The following is a 21,142-nucleotide window of genomic DNA, read 5'->3' on the forward strand; positions in this document are numbered from 1 at the left end:
AGCCCAGGTGTTACCATGTAAAGCAGGGATGAGCTATCCCCACCAAGCCCCGCCCAAATTGCAAATTCATAAACATACAAATATTTTTGCTTTTTGTTTAAGTCACTAAGTTTTGGGGTAATTTTTTTACACAGCAGAGTAACTCGAAAAATGGTAATGAGCTAAGCCAAACAGATTCTTTCTCTCTCCAGAATTTAAACTAGGACTTATGAAAATGAGTGAGTCCTAACAGGACCGTGGTTAGACCCAATGAGAAGCAGCGATGGAAAATACAGCTGAGTCACACTCATGACAAATGGCTTCTCTGGAGTAACAGGAGTTCCAGTCTGGAATGGCCCTGGTCCTGAGTGACCCAGTTTCCTGAGGTCAGCTGTGGGACCTGGTCATCGCTGAGGCCTGCCAGGTGGTGGGTTTCTCCATGATCTGAGTTGGGTTCCTGTGAGGCCTTGGATGGGCAGAGACCCCTGCTCTAGGACCCTCATGCTGGTCCTTCCCTGAGAGGGCCTCTGTCCTTACAGCCAAGGGAGACCTTTGGGGACACATTGTACCCAGCCAGAGCTTGCATATTAAGCAGGCAGGATGGATGATACCCGGCCCCCTTAATTTCTCCTACCAAGAGCCATCAGGGACTTATAGAGACAGTATCTGTTAAAGAGCTTTGTGAACTCTCAACATCTAGCCAAATCCATGTAGCTAGTACCTTCATTTTTCCAAAATATTTTGATTTTGATATTTAAAAAATATTTTTAATGGTTCCAGAATGTCCAGAAATTTTACTTCCTCAGTCTCATCTCTGAGCTCAGACCAAAACGGTGTTCCCTTCTGGTTTACACTCATTCCAGAGCGTCCTCGGCAACAGACCATCATCTGTACGTTCCTACCTGGAAAAGCAAGGCCCAGAGAGAGGAAGCCACTTGCCTGTTGCCTCTTTCAGCTAAGATAAGACCTCCTTCTCTACTCACCGCAGCAGCCTGGCACCCAGGTGTGGATCACAGGGCGTACCTCCCATGGCTATGGTAGGATCAGAGCCAGACTGGGTAGACGATGGAGGTTCATTGGGGTGAAGAGCCCCATCTGAGAATCGAGCTTAGCAGCATATGCAGGGAGGGGGTAATGTGCATCAGGAACCTGTGCTAAGGGAAACTAAGGCGGGGTTTGCGCATGTGTGTATGAGAAGGAGGTGGGGCAGAAGAAAGGGAAGGTAGGGAGGGAAGGGGGAGGGAAGGAGGGAGGGAGAGAAATAGACTGATCTATTGAGATGTTTTTTTTTCTCCCTGCATTCTCCCCTCCCCCAGTTCCAGAGGAGATAGCACAGCCCTCTCTTTATTCAAGCCCTTGAGGAAGTTTGTGTGAAAAGTAGAAATTGCCTGCGATTGTTACCTTGTTCTCATTTGTGATGATGTACATGAGGGAGGCTCTGAGAACCAGCCCAAGATCAAGAGGACTAGGAGGCTGGGTTCAAGGGCAGCTGAAGCGGTAGGGTAGTGCTTGTCAGGGCTGGGCCGTAGAGGGCCAGAGTGTGAGGGAGGGAGGGAAAAATAGGCAGTGCCAACATGGAGAAACCAGCCTGGGTAGAGACAGCCTTGTTACGTGTGTGTCTGTGCCCTAACATGTATATGAGCCTGGGTACAAATGAGAGGGCCAGAGTGTGAGGGAGGGAGGGAAAAATAAGCAGTGCCAACATGGAGAAACCAGCCTGGGTAGAGACAGCCTTGTTACGTGTGTGCCTGTGCCCTAACATGTATATGAGCCTGGGTACAAATGAGCATGTAGCTGCACGTACCAAGATGTGTCTGTGACCAGACTTGCCGGTGAAGTATCTCCACTGCCTGGCCAGGGAAAGCTGAACAGGAGTGCCAACCACAACAACTAGGTGAAACAGGAGACACAACTGAGTCCACCTGGCTATGGTATACCTGAAGGAGCTGGCAGGAAGAGGCCTTCTTCCACATCCAGTTGGGCACATGAAAAGCACCTCACAACATGGTGGCCACCAGGGGGCAGGCTACACCTGCTGGACCACTGACCCAGGGAGTGTCTGTAGGTGGGAAGGGTACTGTATACAGGTCCCACCTGGGGACAGGTGGAGAGCATCCTTGAGGACAACGGCAGAGGAAGAGCATGGCTAGGAAGCCACAGGTGTCAGTGGACACATGTGTGATGGGGAGGGGGAAGAGGGTCTTGGTAAGGATCAGGATGTTGAGGAAGCACGGGCGTTGAAGGCAGAGGGATGAGCTGTTGGGGGACCCCTTACGGATGATGTCCTGCAATAACCTGAATGGAGAAGACAAGGTGGGTTGGAGTGCAGAGACACCTTCTGGCTTCCCTAATGCCTTGTTCCCCCTGGTCATGGAGAGCGGCAGCTAGAGTTCACACCCTCCCCGTAGGAACCGCCACCTCCTTGCTTCAGGTATGCTGTTCCCAGACCACTCCAGCCCAGGCGTGTAACCATGATTTGGTTACATGAGACAATATAGCCCCCACTGTTGCTTAAGCTAGTTTAAACTTTCACTTCTGTAGATTTGAACTAGTGTCTTAAGTGGTGCCTGTTCCTTGCTCAAGGAGTTTAACAGCTCCAGAATACCAACAAGTTATATTCCAAACTCAGTCCAGCCTTCAGGACCCCAACTTCTTTCTCCATCCTTATGCCCTACTGCTCCTCACATGCAGCCTTCTCCATAAACACTACGAGTGGAAAATTCCTCTTACCCAGGAAACTGAGGGCTCCAAAAATGACTTTGTTAGCATCATCTCCTCTGTGGAGACTCCCTGAACTGCCAGGAGGATCAATCAGTTCTACCTGTGTCATCCTCTGATTATTCCTCTCCCTGATCCATTAGACTTTGTGCCCCTTACAGGTGCATTGTCTCCTGCTTTTGGCCCAAGCCTGGCACACTGAAGGTACCCAACACATACTTGGTGTGGGCGTGGCTTGGCTGCCTAGGCTCGAGCAGGCCTCTTTGGAACTGATTTCATACTCTGGGCCTGGTTCCCAGTAGGAGAGAAGGGCTGCTGCCTGGAGGAACCTCATCCAGGTCCCAAGGTGACCCCAAGTGAGAAACCTGTGGGCGAGCTCAGGTTTGTATCCACTTGACTAACCCCCAGGAATCTCTGCCCAGATCCTATTTCTGCTCCTTTCCCAACAGGAGACCTGCTACCCTCAGGTGTGAGCCAGAGGTATGTGAAGCAAGAGTCAGAACAAGACAGAAAGACAGAAAAGCACCTAAGACCAAGAGTCAGAGTCTAAGTAACAGACGCACAAAACTTGAGACTGAGATGTCTATGGAGAAGAGATAAAGCAGACCAAGAAACATCCTGGAGGGAAAGATTCAGAGATGGAAAGCAGGCAGGCGCAGGCTGGAAATGACAGATCCAGTGAGCATCTCAGAGTCCTCAACTCTCTGCCTGGGCCCCCAGGCCAGCAATTTAGAGGCCATTTCTCCTTGTTCATCCCTCACTCCTCAAGCCCAACTAATAGGCAAGATGTGTACATCCTCCTTCCAAAGTGTATCTGGAATCTATCTAGCCCCGTCCATCCCCACAACTACCATCATCTCATTTCTGTATTCTTGCAACATCTTCTGTGAGTTTCCCTGCTTCCTGCATTGCCCCTGACCCAATCTGTTAGTCAGCAGACATTTTCCAAATACATATCTGATTATGTCATTTCCACAGCCGCCAGTATAAAGCCCAAATGACTTTTCTGGTTTATAAGGATTTGCTTGGTCACCAGAGCCCTAAATCCCAGCCATGTGGACTCTTCCCAGAGCATGCTCTCCCCTGCCTCTAAGCCTGGGAACTGCTGCTGCTGTTGCTTCAACCTGGGAATACCCATTCTGTACCACCCCAACCCCAGCTCTCCTTTCCTCAAATCACCATCTCACTTTGATCTAATACCCAGTGTCCCACAGGGGCAGCCTCTCCCTATCCTCACCCCAGCATCCCCAAAGCAGTCTTGCCCCTATCCCCCACCTTCAAGTTTACCTGTCCCCTCCCACATGAGAGCTCTATCCCAGGATCACCAGCCCTTGTCTCATGTCCCCCTGCCGTTAGTATCCCAATCTCTGCCCCTTCACTCTGTGCAGTACTTTCTTTATAAGGTCATGGTCTTTCATACATCTCCCATTTGTCTTTTGTTTTTTTTTTTTTAATCTGATCTACTAGATTTCTATTTAAGGAATTATATTTAAGCAAAAATTAAGTTAAAGAAAAACATGAAACCTGTCCTTGAAGAGGTGGTACAATGACACTGTATGATGGGAGTCTGTCCAGATCCTCTTGGATCCCTTTTACTGTTTCTGGGTATCCCTCTATGGGGCTTGATGTGCTTTGGCTTCCAGTGGCTGACACCTGTCCTCAGGTCACTGGGGCTGCTTTGCTCACATTCCCAGAAAGCCCCCCAGGGACAACCCTGAGCTATGACTGACTTTTGTATGAGAGTATGATAGCTCAACTCTTTGTCATTTTGGACAACTCTGGGATCCCCAGTGTCTAGAACAGTACCTAGCACATACAAGGCACTCAGTAAATTTTTTTAAATGAACAAATGTAGACAAATTTATCAATCTTGTCCTTTGTAATTTCTGCAGTTTTTTTCACTTTTAGGCCTTTCCCATCCAAGAACAAAAAGCATTTACCTATATTTGTTCTGGTATATTTCTTTGTTAATGTTTTATATTTAATTATTTGATCCACCTTGAATATGCTGTTAAGACTGAAGTAAAGATATATTTTCTCCTCATAGCTAATCAGTTGTCCCAATAACTTTTAAATCTTTCCTCCATCTATAAAACCAAGATACTGTGTTATCTAAGACTCTCAGTGAAACATTATGCAATCATTTATAAATGATTTTATAAATGATCATTTATAAATGGTAGCAATAGTGATTATGTCACCACACGGAAAAATGCTAACCTCATCATTTTAAACATGTTTTTTAAAAATAGCTACATAAAAATTATGTCAGCACATAGTCAAGGACAGGGAGAAATGGAGAAAAACAGATTGATTTAAAGATGTTGATAGGGCTACGGGTGATATTTTTCTTTGATTTCTATTAATATTTATGGGCTAAATAATAAACTGAAAATTTAAATGAACAGCATATGGAGGGGAACAAGGATTTTAAAAATAGCCAGCTGTTTTCTTGCTTGAGCCTGAGACAAAGACTTGGGTGAAGGTAGGGTTTGTATTGGAGGTGATCTCAGGAAGCTAAGGGTGGTAGAGGATGCAGGTAAGGGAAAATTGTTACTGGAGGGTACTAGGGAATCATGGTTACAGGACAGGCCAAATAGGAAAGACTCCTCCTATGAAAATCACTTCCTTTGGTCCTATAACCCTGAGTTCTGATCTCCTTCCCAGCCTTAGCTAAGTGAACAGAACCTCTAGAAGTACCCCCCCACTCCAAAAAAGAGAGAGATCCAGGCCTCAAGCATGTAAATCAGTGAGTCCAGATGATCCCATCACCTTGTCCTTGCTAATGGACTATTTGGGATGCTTCATCAACCAGGCAGCAGAGATGCCGATCTCTTGTGGTCACACGAGGAGTCTTCAAAAAGGTTGTGGAAAGATTCATATTATCTTTTAATTCCATTTTCCACAGACTTTTTGAAATACCCTCATATACCGAAAATTGTAGAAAAACCATATCCTCAGGCCCTCCCCACACAGCTACCTCTGGAAGATCCCTCTGTGACCCCTTAGAATTCAGTAGTCTTATGCAACTGAATTCATAGAACATTTGAGTACACCAGCCCACCCCACCAGCTGACCCTCGTAACAAATGAGAAGAGCAGTAAAAGTTGGTACAAGGAAAGTGCTGAGTGCCCTAAAGTGGTCCATACTTGGGAGGGTTACGGAGGGAATGCCCTGGAGCCTGGGATACTTACACCAGAGCTTGCCTTCCTAACCAAAACAGCACTTCACTTCAACCCATGGCTTGGCTGCCCTAGGCGATTCACTGGATCCCAAAGGTGTCCTTAGAAGAGCGGCTACTCTCCCGTGACACATCCCAAGGGCAAGTGGCACCAGGCCCTACCCAGAGGCACAGAGCCAGGATACACTTGAGGTTCCAGATCTGGGGGCAAAACGCCTACTCTTGCCTAGCTAACTTTTTATGGCAGCTCTCCTGAAGTGCCTTCCCACCTGCCTCGGCCACAGGAGCCCTGTCCCAGGATTGACACCCTCACTGGACTCCGCCAGGTACACAGACCAGCGAGGTCTGCGAGCTGACTCCCTCCAGGGGGGTTTCCGAAAGAGTCCTTTAAAACTTTGTAAAGGCTCCCTGGTTCCCCCGGTGGGCACGCGACCTGGCTGCATCCAACTCCAAGCTCGGGGATTGGAGGAGTAAGAAAGGTCCTACTGGTCACGCCTCCTGGAAGCCCGGGTGAGGCTGGACGCGCCCTCAAGGCCTGAAGTGCGCGCGCAACCCGGCAGGCGGAGGCAGAGCTCCCTCTCAGCCCTGCCCACTACGTCACGCTCGGCAGGCCCTCCCAAACCCTCCTGATTGGCGGAGCGGGCGCGCGCGTGCCCTGCCCTCGGACCCGCCCTCCTGCTGCACTGCCCCGCCCCCTAGTTTGCCAGGCTCCGAGTGTGGCCTGCTAGGTGGGACGAGAGGGCGCGGGCGCCAAAAGGCTCCCGCCCTCCGAGGCTGAGTGGGCACCTTCCTGTCACGCCCAGGCACTGGCCGTCGCTCCAAGCCAGTGGCCCGCTGCCCGGCGGTTGCCCGGCGCAAGCACAGTCCGTGTCCACCTCGGCCCGCCACAGGCCCCTTCTGCTCCTCAGCCCTTCCTGAGCTCCCCCGGCCCCCTTGCTGCAGAGCACCCGGAAATGCCCATTGCCCAGGCTCCCCTCGTCGTCGACACCCCACATGCCAGAAGGTGGGTTCTCAGGGACCCGCCGCTCCTTACGCGGGCGCTCGGGCTGAATGCTGCTGCAGATCCCGCACATTCGCACGCCCAGAGCCCCCGGCCCAGGCCGCAGACTCCCTTTCTGCGCGCACCACTCCTCACCCCCGCTCACAAATGGGCCCCTCATCCTGGGACCCATCCGCTGTCCGGCACGCCCCTGGGTCCCTCCAAACCTTCTCCACGCTCCTGGGCTGTGCCTCACACCAGAATTCTGCCAGGACCCCTCCGTTTAGGGGACACCTCGGTTTAAGGACCACTTTTTAGCCCCCCATCTCCACACACCACGCCCACGCACCTGACTCCTCGGTTCGCAGCCGGGACGCCCCTTGCCCAACACCTTCCCCGAGACAGCCTCACAGCTCCCACCCTCCCCCATCCCACACGTCTACCCCCGACTCCTGCCTCTTCCCGGAATACATCCCTTCTCCGGCCCTCTTCTCACTCCTGCCTCCTGCAATCCCTCCGCGGCTCCCGGGCCCTCACACTACACCTCCCTCCAAATCCTACCGTACCCACGCGGGCCCCTGCTTACATTCCCCTCCGCCCTCGCCCCACCCACCTACCCCAGACTCCTCCCCATGCCCCTCACAGCCCAGGCCCCTCACCCCACTCATTTTCTCAGGCCCCCCTGACACTCCTCACATCCACCCAGAACCTCTCTGGCGCCCCCTACACCCCAAGCCCTTCACCCCACTCATCTGCCAGAGACTCCCCGGCCGCGCGCGGACGCCCCCTCCCGCCCTCCACTCACCACCTCTGTCTCGGCCCCGCACCCCGCCCCCCCCCCCCCCCCCCCCCCCCCGGGCTGGCGGGCGGCGGCGGCGGAGGACGGTCCCCGGCCGGGACACACCCACCCGCCCGCCCTTCTTCTTTGCCTCCCTTCCTCCCTCCTTCCCTCCCTCTCTCCCGCCCTCCCGCCCTCGCTCCTAGCTCTTCGCTCCTCGCTCGCGCCTTCCCCCTCGCCCGCCCGCCAGCTCCCGCTTCCAGCGGCGCCGGGCCTCCCGCTCCGCCTCCCCGTGCTTGGCTCTCCCGGGCGCGGCTCCGGGGTTCATGGTGACTAGGCGGCGGCCGCTCCAGCCCGGCGGCGGCGGCGGCGGCGGCGGCGTCGGCGGCGGCGGGAGCTGGGGCGCGGGCCCGGGCCGCCTCTCCCTGAGTGCGGGGCCGGGCGGCGGGCGCGCCCGGGCGGAGGCTGCGAGCGCCCCCCCGCGCCGCGCCCCCGTGCGCCTGGCTTGCGGGGGGGCCGGGCCTGCGGGCGGCCGCTGCGCCGCGCACCCATGGACGGCCCGGCCATCATCACCCAGGTGACCAACCCCAAAGAGGACGAGGGCCGGGTGCCGAGCGAGAAAGGTGAGGAAGGGCGCGGGCGGCTGCGGGCCGGGGGCGTGTGCACACCCCGCGCCACCCGAGTTCTCTGGCGTGCGCCCGCACGGCCCTGGGGGAGGGGTGCACCCGGCCGGGAGGGTGCGTGGGTGTGGGGTGCGCCTGGGGGAGAGAGAAGCTGCGAGTGTGCGTGTGCATGCGCCCACGGAGAGGTTGTGACAGGGTGTGTGCGCATCTAAGCGGGAGGTTGTGAGTTTGTGTTTGCGCGCACGCCAGCAGAGAAGTTATGAGCGTGTGTGTGTGTGTGTGTGTGTGTGTGCGTGCGCACACACCTAACAGAGGTTGTGTGTTGTGCGCCTGACAGGTTGTGTGTGCATCTGTGCGTATGCCGACAGAGATTGTACGGGTGTGTGTGCACCTAACAGGTGTGAGTGCCTGTTTTCCTGACAGGTTATGAGTTTATGTACCTTACGGAGAGGTTTGTATGTACCTAACTGAGAGGTTGTGGAGTGTGTGTGCATGAGCATGAGCCTGCAGAGAGGTTTTATGTGTGTTCACTCCTGACTGAGTTTATGTGATAGTGTGCCTGTACTACCCAACTGGCAGATTGTGTTGTGTCCCTCCATTGGGAGGGTGTATGTGTGTGTGCATCTGTGCGCCAAACCATGAACCTGTATGTACAGATGTGGGTGCCTGCCTGTGCACCAGTGAGGCACATTGCTGGATATGTTCAGTTGGTTGTGCAAGTGCTACAGTCGGGAGGGAAGGGCAGTGCTGAGCCATCCCCCTATTTCTCTTTTTGGCTCTTGGCTGTCTCAGGGCCACCCGCCTGTTGGGAGGACTACAAGGCCTGGCCCAGCTGTAACAGGCACTTGGGGAGTCCTCAGGGTGCCAGGAGTGTCCCCTCCCAGAGAGCTGGCCAAGGACTCAGCCGGCACTGTTCTGCTGCACTTGGTTTGAATTTGGCATATTTTGGCCCAGTATCCCTCTTCTGTTTCCTTCTTGCTCCTTTTCATCATGTCTCTGTCCCCCTCAGAGACTTGGTGTCACCCTCTCTCATGTGCCCTGCTTACTCTCTCTCTAGTGTCCTGAGGCTTGGATAGACTGAAGGGCCAAGGAATCTGGCTTGTTTTGTTCTGGTGACTAAAGCTTGTCTCACTCTCTTCCTGCTATGTGCCTTCCAAACACCTGGACCAAAGTCAGGTGTAGCCCACCAGGATCCCTGTCCCCTCTCCAGGCCTGACCTGGCTACAGCAGATTTTAGGAAAGAGTCAAATTTCTTTCCGTGTGCTACCACCCTTGCTGTTCCAGTGGGTGAGGTGTGCAGCCTCCACTAGGAAGCAGGGTGGGGTTGGAGGGAACACTGCTAGCTCTCCCCAAGCAGGGGCCACTGGGCAAGCCCACCAGGAAAATAGAAGGAACCACCAGAGGTACTCTCAGGTTGGGGATTTGTCAACTCGTTTGCACTTTAGTAGTCCATAAATATTGTATGTGTCTGCAGAGTGATTTTCTCTTAGGTAAAATAAAGAATTCAAACTCTCCCAGGTATTTTTCTGTACCTTAAAAATAAGCTAAAAAATTCTGTAATAGTATGCTCCAAGTGAATCTCCCTGGGGCCCAAGTGGGCAGCACCTAGGTGGTCCGCTGTCCTTCCAGTTCTTAGGGTCCTGGTAGGTGTGTCTCCTCAGGAAGGGTTCGCAGGAGGCATCAAGGAAGCTTGCTGCCTGTGCTCCTTGCCCACTGTGGATTTAGTGCTTTGTTCATGCTTTTCCAGAGAGAATCCACAGCTCTTGCTAGGAGAGGTGTGGCATAAAGCAGGGAAATATTTGTCAGAGTCTCAGCCCTCCTCTTGCCCCCCACCTGACTCCAGGAGCAGGAGCTTGGCCAACTTTCCCTTTTAGCTGCTGTGATTTTTAAAGCAAAAAGTCAATCTATCCAAAATCCAAACCATGTACAAATACTCAAGGATAGTGCGTGTTCTATTCAACTTGTTTACATATCTTTTCATGACAATCTTTTATTATCTTTAACAGCCTATTTTGTTTTCCAGTGTCAAATTGGTTGTTAACTGATTACGGGAATTCCTTACCTGCCTCCCTGGGGTGGGGTGGCTGGCTAGTAGGTCCTTCTTGCTGAAGCATTAAAATCCTACTTGCTTAGTTTTTTACTTTAAAAAATGGAAATAATTTTGGTTGTCTATAGTGTGGCGGTAAACTTGAGAGCCAAATTTTGGAATAGCTTCTTCAGATTCTTAAACCACTAAACAGGTTCAGCAGTCTTTCAAGCTTAAGCACGTTGATGTCTTCAGATAGGCACAATGTATTTTATGTAATTTTAATTTCAGATGAACAGTCATTTTGTTTTTAAATATTGGGCCTGGAATGGTTTAAGTTTTGGGAATACCAAGGAATTATTGATTTTAAATGTTTACTTTCATCATTTATTCTGTGAAATAGGAATAATAATGACTGCCTCTTGGGTTTGATGTGACAGTTAAAAGAGATGTTTTACGCTAAGGACTCTGCATGGTTTGCCAGTGTGTCACTCTTCCATAAACCTTTCTTTAGGTGTAGCTTTACAAAGAAAGTACTAAGCATGGGCTTGTTGTTTTGCATAAATTGAATTAATTCTTAACACATTGCCACGTGGTGGGGCACCACTTGGAGATGACTGTCCCTGGCTTGTCAAATAAGGTTTATTTCTTACACTTATGTTTGATTTGGTTGATAGTGTAAATATGCAGGGACAAATCTCCCTTTAAGTTTAACTCGGCCTGCTTTACTATCTGGAAATTTCCTCTTACAAATCAATAAGAAAAAGTCAAACAATACAGTAGGAAGTGGACAAGAGATATGAACAAGAAAGTCATAGAAGAGGAAATCTGACCAATAAATGTATGAAATGATGCTCCACTTTATGTGAAACATTTTCTTCATGCATCTGTTTGGTTAAACATTTAAATAACTGCCGATATTAAAAGTAAAGGCTTGGGAAATGAATACTCTTAATAGATTTTTATGAGAGAATAAAGTGAGCACAGACTTTTTTTTTTTCCCTGAGCCCTGGTCTCCTGCATGACAGGCAGCAATATTCACCACAATACTAACGAAGAGTGAGTACAGACTTTTTAGAGAGAAATTTAGTACTGAATCAGTTTAGGAATACATTTGGCTGCAAGTAGCAGAAAACCAGAATTACTGCAGCTTAAATAGGAGTTTATTCTTCTCACATAATAAGCAGTCTGGGGGTAGACTGCTGGCGGCTTTGGCTCAGCAACTCATTAATAGCAGGGTCAACATCACAGCGATTCTCTTGACTTACTCATGTTGTAACATGGCTGCCACCCCTGCAAACATCACAGCCACCATCAGGGCAGGAAGAAGAGACAGTGCCAGTCATGTCTATCTCTTTTACACGGAAAGCAGGAACATTCCTAGGGACCACCCAGCAAACTTTTACTGATGTTTAATTGGCCTGAAGTGGGTCATTGGCCACCCCTCACTCCAAGCAAAGTGATGAAAGTGAGTTTCCAGCTTTTCCAGCCTTTGTTGTGGGAGGCTGGAGGGGCCAAGATTGGAAATCTTTGGGAGCAGGTGTTGGTTCAGCCAGTCAACAGGGTTAGCTATGCCTCCAAAGCCCCAGTTCTGCTAAGTTTCTGTCTTAGAGAAATAACCTCATTCGTGCTCAAAGAAACATGTGCAAGGATTTTCACTGGTGGCTATATTGCTTGCAGTAGCAACAATAAGAACCATCATAAGCATCAACAGGTGAATGGTTAGATTATAGTACATCGATACCCTGGAATACTTCAAGGCTGTTGAAAAGAATGAGTTAAATTAGATCTAAACATACTGATATGTACATTTCCAAGATGTTTTAAATGAGGAAAGAGAATTTGAAGAATGATATAAACAGTATGATCTTATCTTTGCAAAAACAAACAAAAATCACATAAAAACTGTACATATGTCTACAAATATACGAAAAATAATCCTGAAGGAAATGCTCAAATTAACAACGGTGATTATCTCTGGGGAGAGGACTGGAGTGGGAAGTGAGGGAACTTTGCCTTTTTGTTTAAATATTAATGAAAATGTACTCATGTTTTACAGATGAATTTTTTAACTCACAAAAGGAATTTCCCATAGCTCTTTGGAGGGAAAGGAATAATTTGAGGGAATTGAAAAACAATAAAACAAACCAAAACCAAGAAACCTCAAATAATATGCAATATTAGCAAGAACATATCAATGCTAGCTTAACAGTTAATTATTCTGTAAGCTAATACATATCCCTGATGAGATTTCTGCAGGCAAGTTTGTTTGGGTAGATATTTTGGCACAAGGTACTAAGTCTATTTCCTCCAAATGTTTGCGACACTTAACCTTTAACTCAGAAACCTTTTAATTTTGGGGCTGCTAACAAAATTATAGCAAAGAGAAGTCTCAGAAGCAATAACTATTTCAGATGACAGAACAGATTTGAAGTAGATTCAGTTTTATTAGCCTTTTTAAAGTAAACTTTTTATCTGGCAATAACTGTAGATTTACATGCAGTTGTAAGAAATCACACAGAAATCCTCCATCCCCTGCATCCAGTTCCCCCAATGTTAACATCTTGCAAAACTGTAATACTTTAAATTAGCATGTTGACATTGATAGAATCAAGATACAGAAAAATTCCATCACTAGGAGGATTCCTCATCTTGCCTTTTATGGTGACACCCACTTCCCTCTTGTCCCTGTCCTGTCCTTACCAATTGGCAACCACTAATTTGTTCTCCATTTCTAAAGTTTTGTTATTTTAGGAATGTTATCTAAATAGAATCAAACAGTTTTTGATATTTTGGAATTGCTTTTTTCACTCAGCATAATTTTGTGGAGATTCATCCAGTTTGATGCTTGTATTAATAATTTGCTCTTTTTTTTTTTTTACTGCTGAGTAGTATTCCATGATATGGATATACCACAGTTTGTTTAACCATTCAGCCTTTGAAAGACATCTGAATTGTTTCTAGGTTTGGGGTATTATAAATAAAGTTGATATAAACATTGGCATACATGTTTTTGTGTGAACCTAAGTCTTCATTTCTCTGGGATAAATGCCCAGGAGTGCAGTTGCTATATCATATGGTAGGTGCATGTTAATTTTTTTAAGAAACTGCCAAACTGTTTTATTGAGTAAATGTAGCACTTTATATTCTGGCCAGAAATGTATGAGTGATACAGTTTCTCTGCATCCTCACCAGCATTTGGTGTTGACACTATTTTTTATATTAGCTATTCTGATAGATGTATAGTGGTAGCTCATTATGGTTTTAATTTGCATTTCCCTGATGGCTAATGATGATGAACATCTTTTCATGTGCTCATTTTCCTTCTGTCTGTCTTTGGTGAGATGTCCCTTCATGTCTTTTGGCCGTGTTTTAGTTGGATTGTTTCTTTTACTGTTGATAGAATATGTCAAATATGTGGTTTGCAAATATTTCTCCTAGGTTATAGCTTGTCTTTTCATCCTGTTAACAGTCTTTTGCAGACTTTTTTTTTAGAGCAGTTTTTGGTTCACTGCAAAATCAAGCAGAAAGTACAGACAGTTCCCATATATTCCCTGGCCCCCACCCCCCAGTCTCCCTTACTATCAACATCCTACACCAGAGTGGCACATTTATGAGAATTTATGAACCCACACTGACACATCATTATCACCCAGAGTCCAAAGTATTACATTATTAGGGTTCACTCTTGGTGTTGTGTGGTTCCGTGGTTGTGATGTTGAGTGGTTCACATTCTATGGGTTCAGACAATTGTATAATGGCATATGTCCACCATTATATTATCATACAGAATAATTTCACTGCCCTGAAAATCCTCAAGGTTCTACTTATTCACCCTTCCTTCTCCCAACCCCTGGCAACCACTCATCTTTTTTTACTGTCTCTGTAGTTTTGCTTTATTCAGAATGTCATATAGTGGGAATCATGTAATATGTAGCCTTTTCAGATGAGCTTCTTTCACTTAGTAATATGCATTTAAGTTTAATTTACATCTTTTCTTAACTTGATAACGCATTTCTTTTTAGTGTTGATTAATATTCCCTTATATGGATGTTCCACAGTTTAATCATTAACCTACTGAAGGACATCTTGGTTGCTTCCAAGTTTTAGCACTTTCGAATAATGCTGCTAAAAACATCTGTGTGCAGGTCTTTGGTAGACTAGGTTTTCAATTTAATTGGGTAAATACCTAGGAGCCCCATTTTACTGGTAATGGTAAGAATATTTTGTTTAGTTTTGTAAGAAACTGCCAAACTGTCTTTCAAAGTGGCTGTATGATCTTTAGTTTTCAGAAGTTTAGTGATATTTCTTGGCATGGATTTCTTTGGATTTATACTGTTTGCAGTTCATTCAGCTTCTTGAGTTTATGTCTCTTGCCAAATTTGGGAAGTTTTCAGCCATTATTTCCTTGAGTACTTTCTCAGCCCTGCCCTTTCTCTTCTCCTTCTGAGACTCCAGTGACATAAAAATGTTAGCTCTTTTGTTATTATCCGACAGGTTTATCAATAGGCTGTTCCTTTTTTCTTTTTCTTTCTTTCATTCTTTTCTGTCTGGGTAATTTGTATTGTTCTGTCTTCAAGTTTATTGATTTTTCATTATCTCCTCCATTCATTGAGCTCATTCACTGAGATTTTTATTTCAATTGTTGTATATTTTCGTTCTGTCCATTTGTTGTTGGGGTTTTTGTTTGTTTGCTTGCTTTTCTCTTACTTTGCTGAGACTATTTCTTTGCTGAGGCTTTCTGTTTTTTAAATTTATTTTAAATGTGCTCCTTATTGCTTGTTGAAGCATTTTTATCATGGCTCCTTTAAAATGTTGTCAGATAAGTATAGCATCTCTGTCATCTTGGTATTGGCATCTATTGAGTGTCTTTTTTCATTCAGTTTGAGATTTTCTGGTTCTCTATATAACAAGTGAATTACAGTTGAAACCTAGATATTTTTGTATTATGTTATGAGACTCTGGATCTTATTTTTCTGTTTTAGTTGATTTTCTCGGACATGGCTCCAGCAGGGAAGGGGAAGCATTGCCTTGTTACAGTCAGGTGGAGGTAGATATCTAGGCTCCCCATTTGGCATCTTTTGACCTACTGCTGGGAAGGGAAGGGTGTTTTATCTTCCATATGGTCTCTACTAAACTGCAGTGTGGGTGGTCTCATTACCAGTAGGGATTGTGAAAACCTTGACTTTTCCTATGCCTCCTCTGATACAACCCAAATGGGAAGGGGAGCACCTTATCACTGCTGGATAGGGGTGGAAGTCCAACCTGGCTATGTGGTCTCCACTGACACTGCTGGGAGACGAGAGGCTCATTGCCAGCTTGTAGGGATGAAAGTCCCTGTTCCCACTTGGCCCTCTTTGACACCATTCCAGCAGAGGCTTCATTACACCCCGATGGGGTAGAATTCTAGGTACTCATTAGGTTTTTGTTGGCATGGGTGGAGTAGGGCCACAGGGTGTATATGTGTGTGTGTGTGTGTGTGTGTGTGTGTGTGTGTGTGTGTGTGTGTGTGTGTGTCTGTCTGTCTGTCTGTCTGTCTGTCTGTCTGTCTGTCTGCAGTAGAGTGGTTATTATCTGAAAGTTTCTGTCTTGCTAGACTGCCCCTTTTCTGGTCCTTTGCTTACAGAGAGTAGGTTTTTGTTGGGACTGTTTTTGTCTGCAACTGTTGGTTTTCCCCCATAGCCAGCTTCTTCAGCTCCAAGTCTAGAATCTTCAGCTCCAAGCCTAGAATAAAGCAAAAAGAAACCCCAGGGAAATCGCCACTGTATTGTTCCTCAGGTCCCAAGGCCCCAGTTTATCTGCTGCCTTCTTCCCACCTTTCTGTTTGCTTTATATGTAATGCCCAGGGTTTGCAGTTGTGCTTACTGGGAAGAATAGGAAGAAATATGTCTATTCCATCTGCCTGGAGGCAGGAGTCTCCTGATGAACTTTTAGACCTATTCAAATTAAGTATTTTAAGGAAGACTGGAGTTGGAAAGTTGTCATTTAAAAGATTTATTTTAATATTGCACTAATGACCGATGTAAAGATCACATCTAGTTAGTGCTTTGAGAATCTTGATTGTCCCTTAAAAAGAGAAATGGTAATGAATACAGTGTGAAATCAAGTCTAGATCAGTAGGGCTTCAGTGACAACAGTTATTTAACCAACCTTAAAAAGATGCATTCATAAGCTTTGGTCTTAACACCAAAATTTTAGCTTCAAGTTCATGAATATCTTAATTTAAATATATTTTTGATCTAATATTCTGTTTGGTTGGCATACATATTTAACCTCATATTTATCTTTCATTTTATTTCTCAGTTAAGAAAGCATCCATTTAACTAAGTAGAAATATACTCTTGGGGTTAGCACAGAGGGTTTGTTGCCCAGTGACTGGGAAAGTCTGTTTCCAGTCTGGACTGCCCTGGGAGTAGATCTGTAGATTCCAGAAACTTGCCCCAGGTTGTATTTGACTGGAACATCCCAGGTTGGGGAGGAACCCCATTTGGAATGGCAGAACTAGGTTTTCAGAAAGGACCACACAGCTATAAGTTTAATTTTGAGGTAAATGGCTTTTTTCCTTTTGGAGATGTTGGAGGTGGGGGAAGGAGGGATACATGAAAGTGGCCAGTGGTTTCACCAAGCCATTCAGCCAAGAACTGACAGAGGTCAGGAAACACTTTCCCCACAAATGATTCCAGATTTAGAGACACACGCACGCATACATGCACATGCGCGTGTATCATATACATATATATATATATATTTTTTTTCACTTGGTTTGACAGTAACATATGGTGCCAAGGCCAGCAGCATCTAGCTGCTAAAAAAGGGAGTGAAAGGATTCTCTTGAGTAATGTTGAAGGTTTAATATTTATCTTAGAAATTATTTTCCAGATCTTAAATTCTGACTAATAAGACATTTAAGGTTTAGCATTTTTAATGACCTTTCTCCTAAAAATCCACTTTCTTTAAATAATTTTGTCTTTCCTTTAATCCCTTAACATACATTTTCCTATTTTCTAAAACAATGGAGATGTATATTCAGTGCTTTGTTTAAAATTTAAGCAAATATTTGTCTTTATGGCTCTAAAGTAACATCACATAATGGAGCAAAGGTTTGGGAACTACTTGTAGCACTGGATTGGGATGTGGACATTTTTGTATTTGAGATCTGGACTGAATACACTAGTGTTATATAGTTCTCTGAAGCCAGGGCCTAGTAAACAGTGGTCTTTATGGATGCTGAGGATTATGTAATCACCTAATAGCTCATTTTGATTTTGAGTAGTTGCTTCAAGTTAAAAACTGTAAGTTTTCTTTGAATCATAATTTTTATTAAGGCTATTTGCCAAAATGCTCTAAAATCCTGGTACTTAAAGCACTTTAAGAATTGAAGAGAAGTGGCTTAACATTTGATGACTGATGCTGTTCTTACCTTTCAAAATGAGTATTTAACCTAAGCTTTAATGTTTCAGGGTATCTTGAAGAACGAACTGCGTTACCTTGTCAACATGGCTTGAATAAATATAGCCTATTAGTACTAATAAGAATTCATACTGTACTTTAAATTGTATGTAATATCTCTCCCTATATTCTGATCAAGATTTAGCTTTCATGCTTAACATATCATAAATATGTTCTAAGTATTTGGTTTGCTACTTATATACAGAAACCATTGACTTTAATTCCAAGTATTTCAGTCAGAGCCATATTTTCCCCATTGTTCAAGAAAACAGCTGAACATACTCATTTTTTGTTTTGATTAGAACAGTACATTTCATAGCAGTCATCAAACAAATGTAAAATTTGAGTTGGTGCAACTGTCTAATGTATGAGCGCTTACTGGTGAACATTCATTTTTCTTTTCCACAGTAGTGATCACTACCATAGGTGTGACTTCTCTCCTTGAATTTTTTTAAGTTTAATTTTTTTTTCCTGAGGTAAATTTGCATACAGTAAAAATCACTCTTTTTGGTGTAACCCAAGGTTACAAAGTTTTGTGAGCTTTGAAAAACTCATAAGTGGTATAACTTCCACCACAGTCAAGATAGAGAATGTTTCCATCATCCCAAAATATTCCTTGTAAGAAGTGGTAGACTAATGGGTACAAAACTATGCCATCTACCCTAAGTGGGTCATTGCACAGTATATGCACATATTGAAACAACACACTGTTCCACACAAAAATGTACAAGTGAATGTTAAAAAAAAGACAACTACCCCCCCAAATTGCCTGTGGTGGTACCATTTTGCATTCCAACCAGCAGTATGACAGTTCTAGTTGATCTGCATCTTTATCAGTAACTTGATATTGTGAATTTTTAAATTTTAGCCATTCTAGTGGTTGTCTATTGTCATCTTGCTATTGTTTTAATTTGTATTTCCCAAGCTTCTGAAAGTGCTGAGATTCTTTTTAAATGCTTGTCATACAAAAAACTTCTTTGATGAAATGACTGTTCAAACTGCTACCCATTTTTAAAAAATTGGATTGTTTGATTTCTTATTATTGAAGGTTCTTTATATAATTCTAGATGTAAGTTTGCTTTGTTGAATGTGTTTTATAAATGTTCTCTCCCGGTGCATGGCTTGTCTGTTTTTTTTCTTAGCAATCTCTTTTTTTTTTTCCCCCAAAGTTTTTTCTGTGGTAAATTACACATAACGTAAAATTTACCGTTTTAACCATTTTTAAGTGTACAGTCTATTGGCATTAAGTATATTTATATGGTTGTGCAACCATCACCACTATCCATTTCCAGAATTCTTTTCATATTGCAGAAACGAAGCTGCCCATTAAACAATAACTCCCCATTTCCTCCTCCCCCTGCCCATGGCAATAACCATCCTACTTTCTGTCTCTATGAATTTGACTACTCTAGCTACTTCATTTAAGTGGAATCATATAGTATTTGTCTTTTGGTGATTGACTTATTTCACTTAGCATAATGCCCTCAGAGTTGGGGCTGGCTGGTTAGCTTAGTTGGTTAGAATGCAACCTTATAACACCAAGGTCATGGGTTCGGATAACCTTACTGACCAGCTGCCAAAAAACAAAACAAAACAAACAAACAGAACACAAAGTTTATTTATGTTGTAGCATATGTCAGAATTTTTTCCATTTTAAGGCTAACTAATATTACATTGTATGTATGAACTATGTTTGGCTTATTCATTCATCAGTCGTTGGACTCTTTGGGTTGCCTCCATGTTTTAGCTATCGTGAATTATGCTGCTATGAACATGGGTGTACAAATATCTGAGTCCCTGCTCTCAGTTATTTGTGGTATATACCCAGAAGCAGAATTGCTGGATCATATGGTAATTCTATTTGTAATATTTTGAGGAACCTCTGTACTGTTTCCACGGCATTCCCACCAACAGTGTACAAGGGTTCCAGTGTCTCCACATCCTTGCCACACTTGTTATTTTCTGTTTTGGTTTCTTTATAGTAGTCATCCTAATGGGTGTGTGGTGTTAATGTCTTTTGAAGAGCAGAAATTTCTAATTTTGATGAAGTCCAGTACAATCAATTATGTTTCAATTAAAAAATTTAAGTACAAATGACAAAAGAAAAACTAAATAAATTGGACTACATCAAAATTAAAAACTTTTATGCTGCAAATGATACTGTCAAGAAAGTAAAAAGACAGCTAACAGAATAGGAGTTAATATTTGCAAATCATATATCTGATAAGAGACTTGTATTAAGGATATATAAAGAACATTTGCAACTCAAACAATAAAAAGAAAATCCAATTAAAAATATAGGCAAAGGCTTTGAATAGACATTTCTCCAAAGAAGGCAGAGAAATGGCCAATAAGTAAAAGAAAAAGATGTTCACCATCTTTAGTCATGAGAGGAATGCAAATTAAAACCACAGTGAGATACCATTTTATACCCACTAGGAAGGCTAAAATAAAAAAGACAAACAATAACAGGTGTTGACGAGGATGTGGATATATTGGAAACTTCATTCACTGCTGGGAAAATTGTAAAATGGTACAGGTGCTTTGGAAAAACAATTTTTGACAGTTCCTCAAAAAGTTAAATATAGAACTATCATATAATCCAGCAGTTTCACTCTTAAGTATACACCTAAGAGAAGTTAAAACATATGTCCACGTGAAAACTTGTGCACCAATATTTATAGCAACATTATCCATAATAGCTAATAAGTGGAAACAATGTAAGTGTTGATCCATTGATAAATAAATGTGACATATGTTTTATTTTTCAAGAAAAAGGAATGGTACAGCATAGACAAAATCAACATATTATGCTAAGTGAAAGAAGCCAGAAACAAAAGACTACATACCGTATGATTCTATTTATGTGAAATATTTAGAAAAGGAAAATTTATAGAGACAGAAAATAGATTAGTGGTTGCCTAGGTCTGGAAGGTTGGTGGGAAATGGGTAATTACTGCTAAAGGATCAAGGGGCTTCTTTCTGGGGTGATGAAAATGTTCTAAAATTAGATGTTTGCATAATTCTGTGAATATAATAAAAACGACTGAATAATATACCCAGACAGATTTTGTATAGTATGTCTTCATTCAGATTTACAATTGAGTCTGAGAATTCCTTCTGATCTTGAGTATCCTTCTGCTAATACAAAAGTATAAGGTAAGATAAATTAATATTTGAGTTTAAAATGAAGATATACAGTAATATAAAAATAATGACTATCTTGATGGGGTCTAAGAGAATGAAGGGATTGACTGTTGCTAGAACAGAAATAAGTGTGCTGAAGTCCCAGCTCTGCAGAGAAGTCCTGGGCTTGTGAGAAGTTAATATTTATGGGAAAGGTCCAGAATCAAATAGCTTTTATTTCTAAAATTCTGGAAGAAGTGATAGGCCTCACTCTTACTACTTA

The 21,142-nt window shown here is 44.3% G+C and overlaps 1 protein-coding gene across 2 annotated transcripts in view; it reads left to right on the plus strand.

Annotated features, from left to right (window-relative positions):
* Positions 1–8,145: 8,145 nt before the first annotated feature.
* Positions 8,146–21,142, plus strand: part of CTDSPL (CTD small phosphatase like) — a 111,879-nt gene continuing 98,882 nt past the window's right edge. For both annotated transcript variants that reach the window (XM_063113833.1, XM_063113834.1), the window contains exon 1: positions 8,146–8,258. In XM_063113833.1, coding sequence (XP_062969903.1) covers positions 8,186–8,258 — 73 coding nt within the window. In that variant the 5' untranslated portion in view covers positions 8,146–8,185. The remainder of the gene's footprint in view (positions 8,259–21,142) is intronic.

This window comes from Cynocephalus volans, chromosome 11 (assembly GCF_027409185.1).
Source record: "Cynocephalus volans isolate mCynVol1 chromosome 11, mCynVol1.pri, whole genome shotgun sequence".
NCBI lineage: Eukaryota > Metazoa > Chordata > Mammalia > Dermoptera > Cynocephalidae > Cynocephalus > Cynocephalus volans.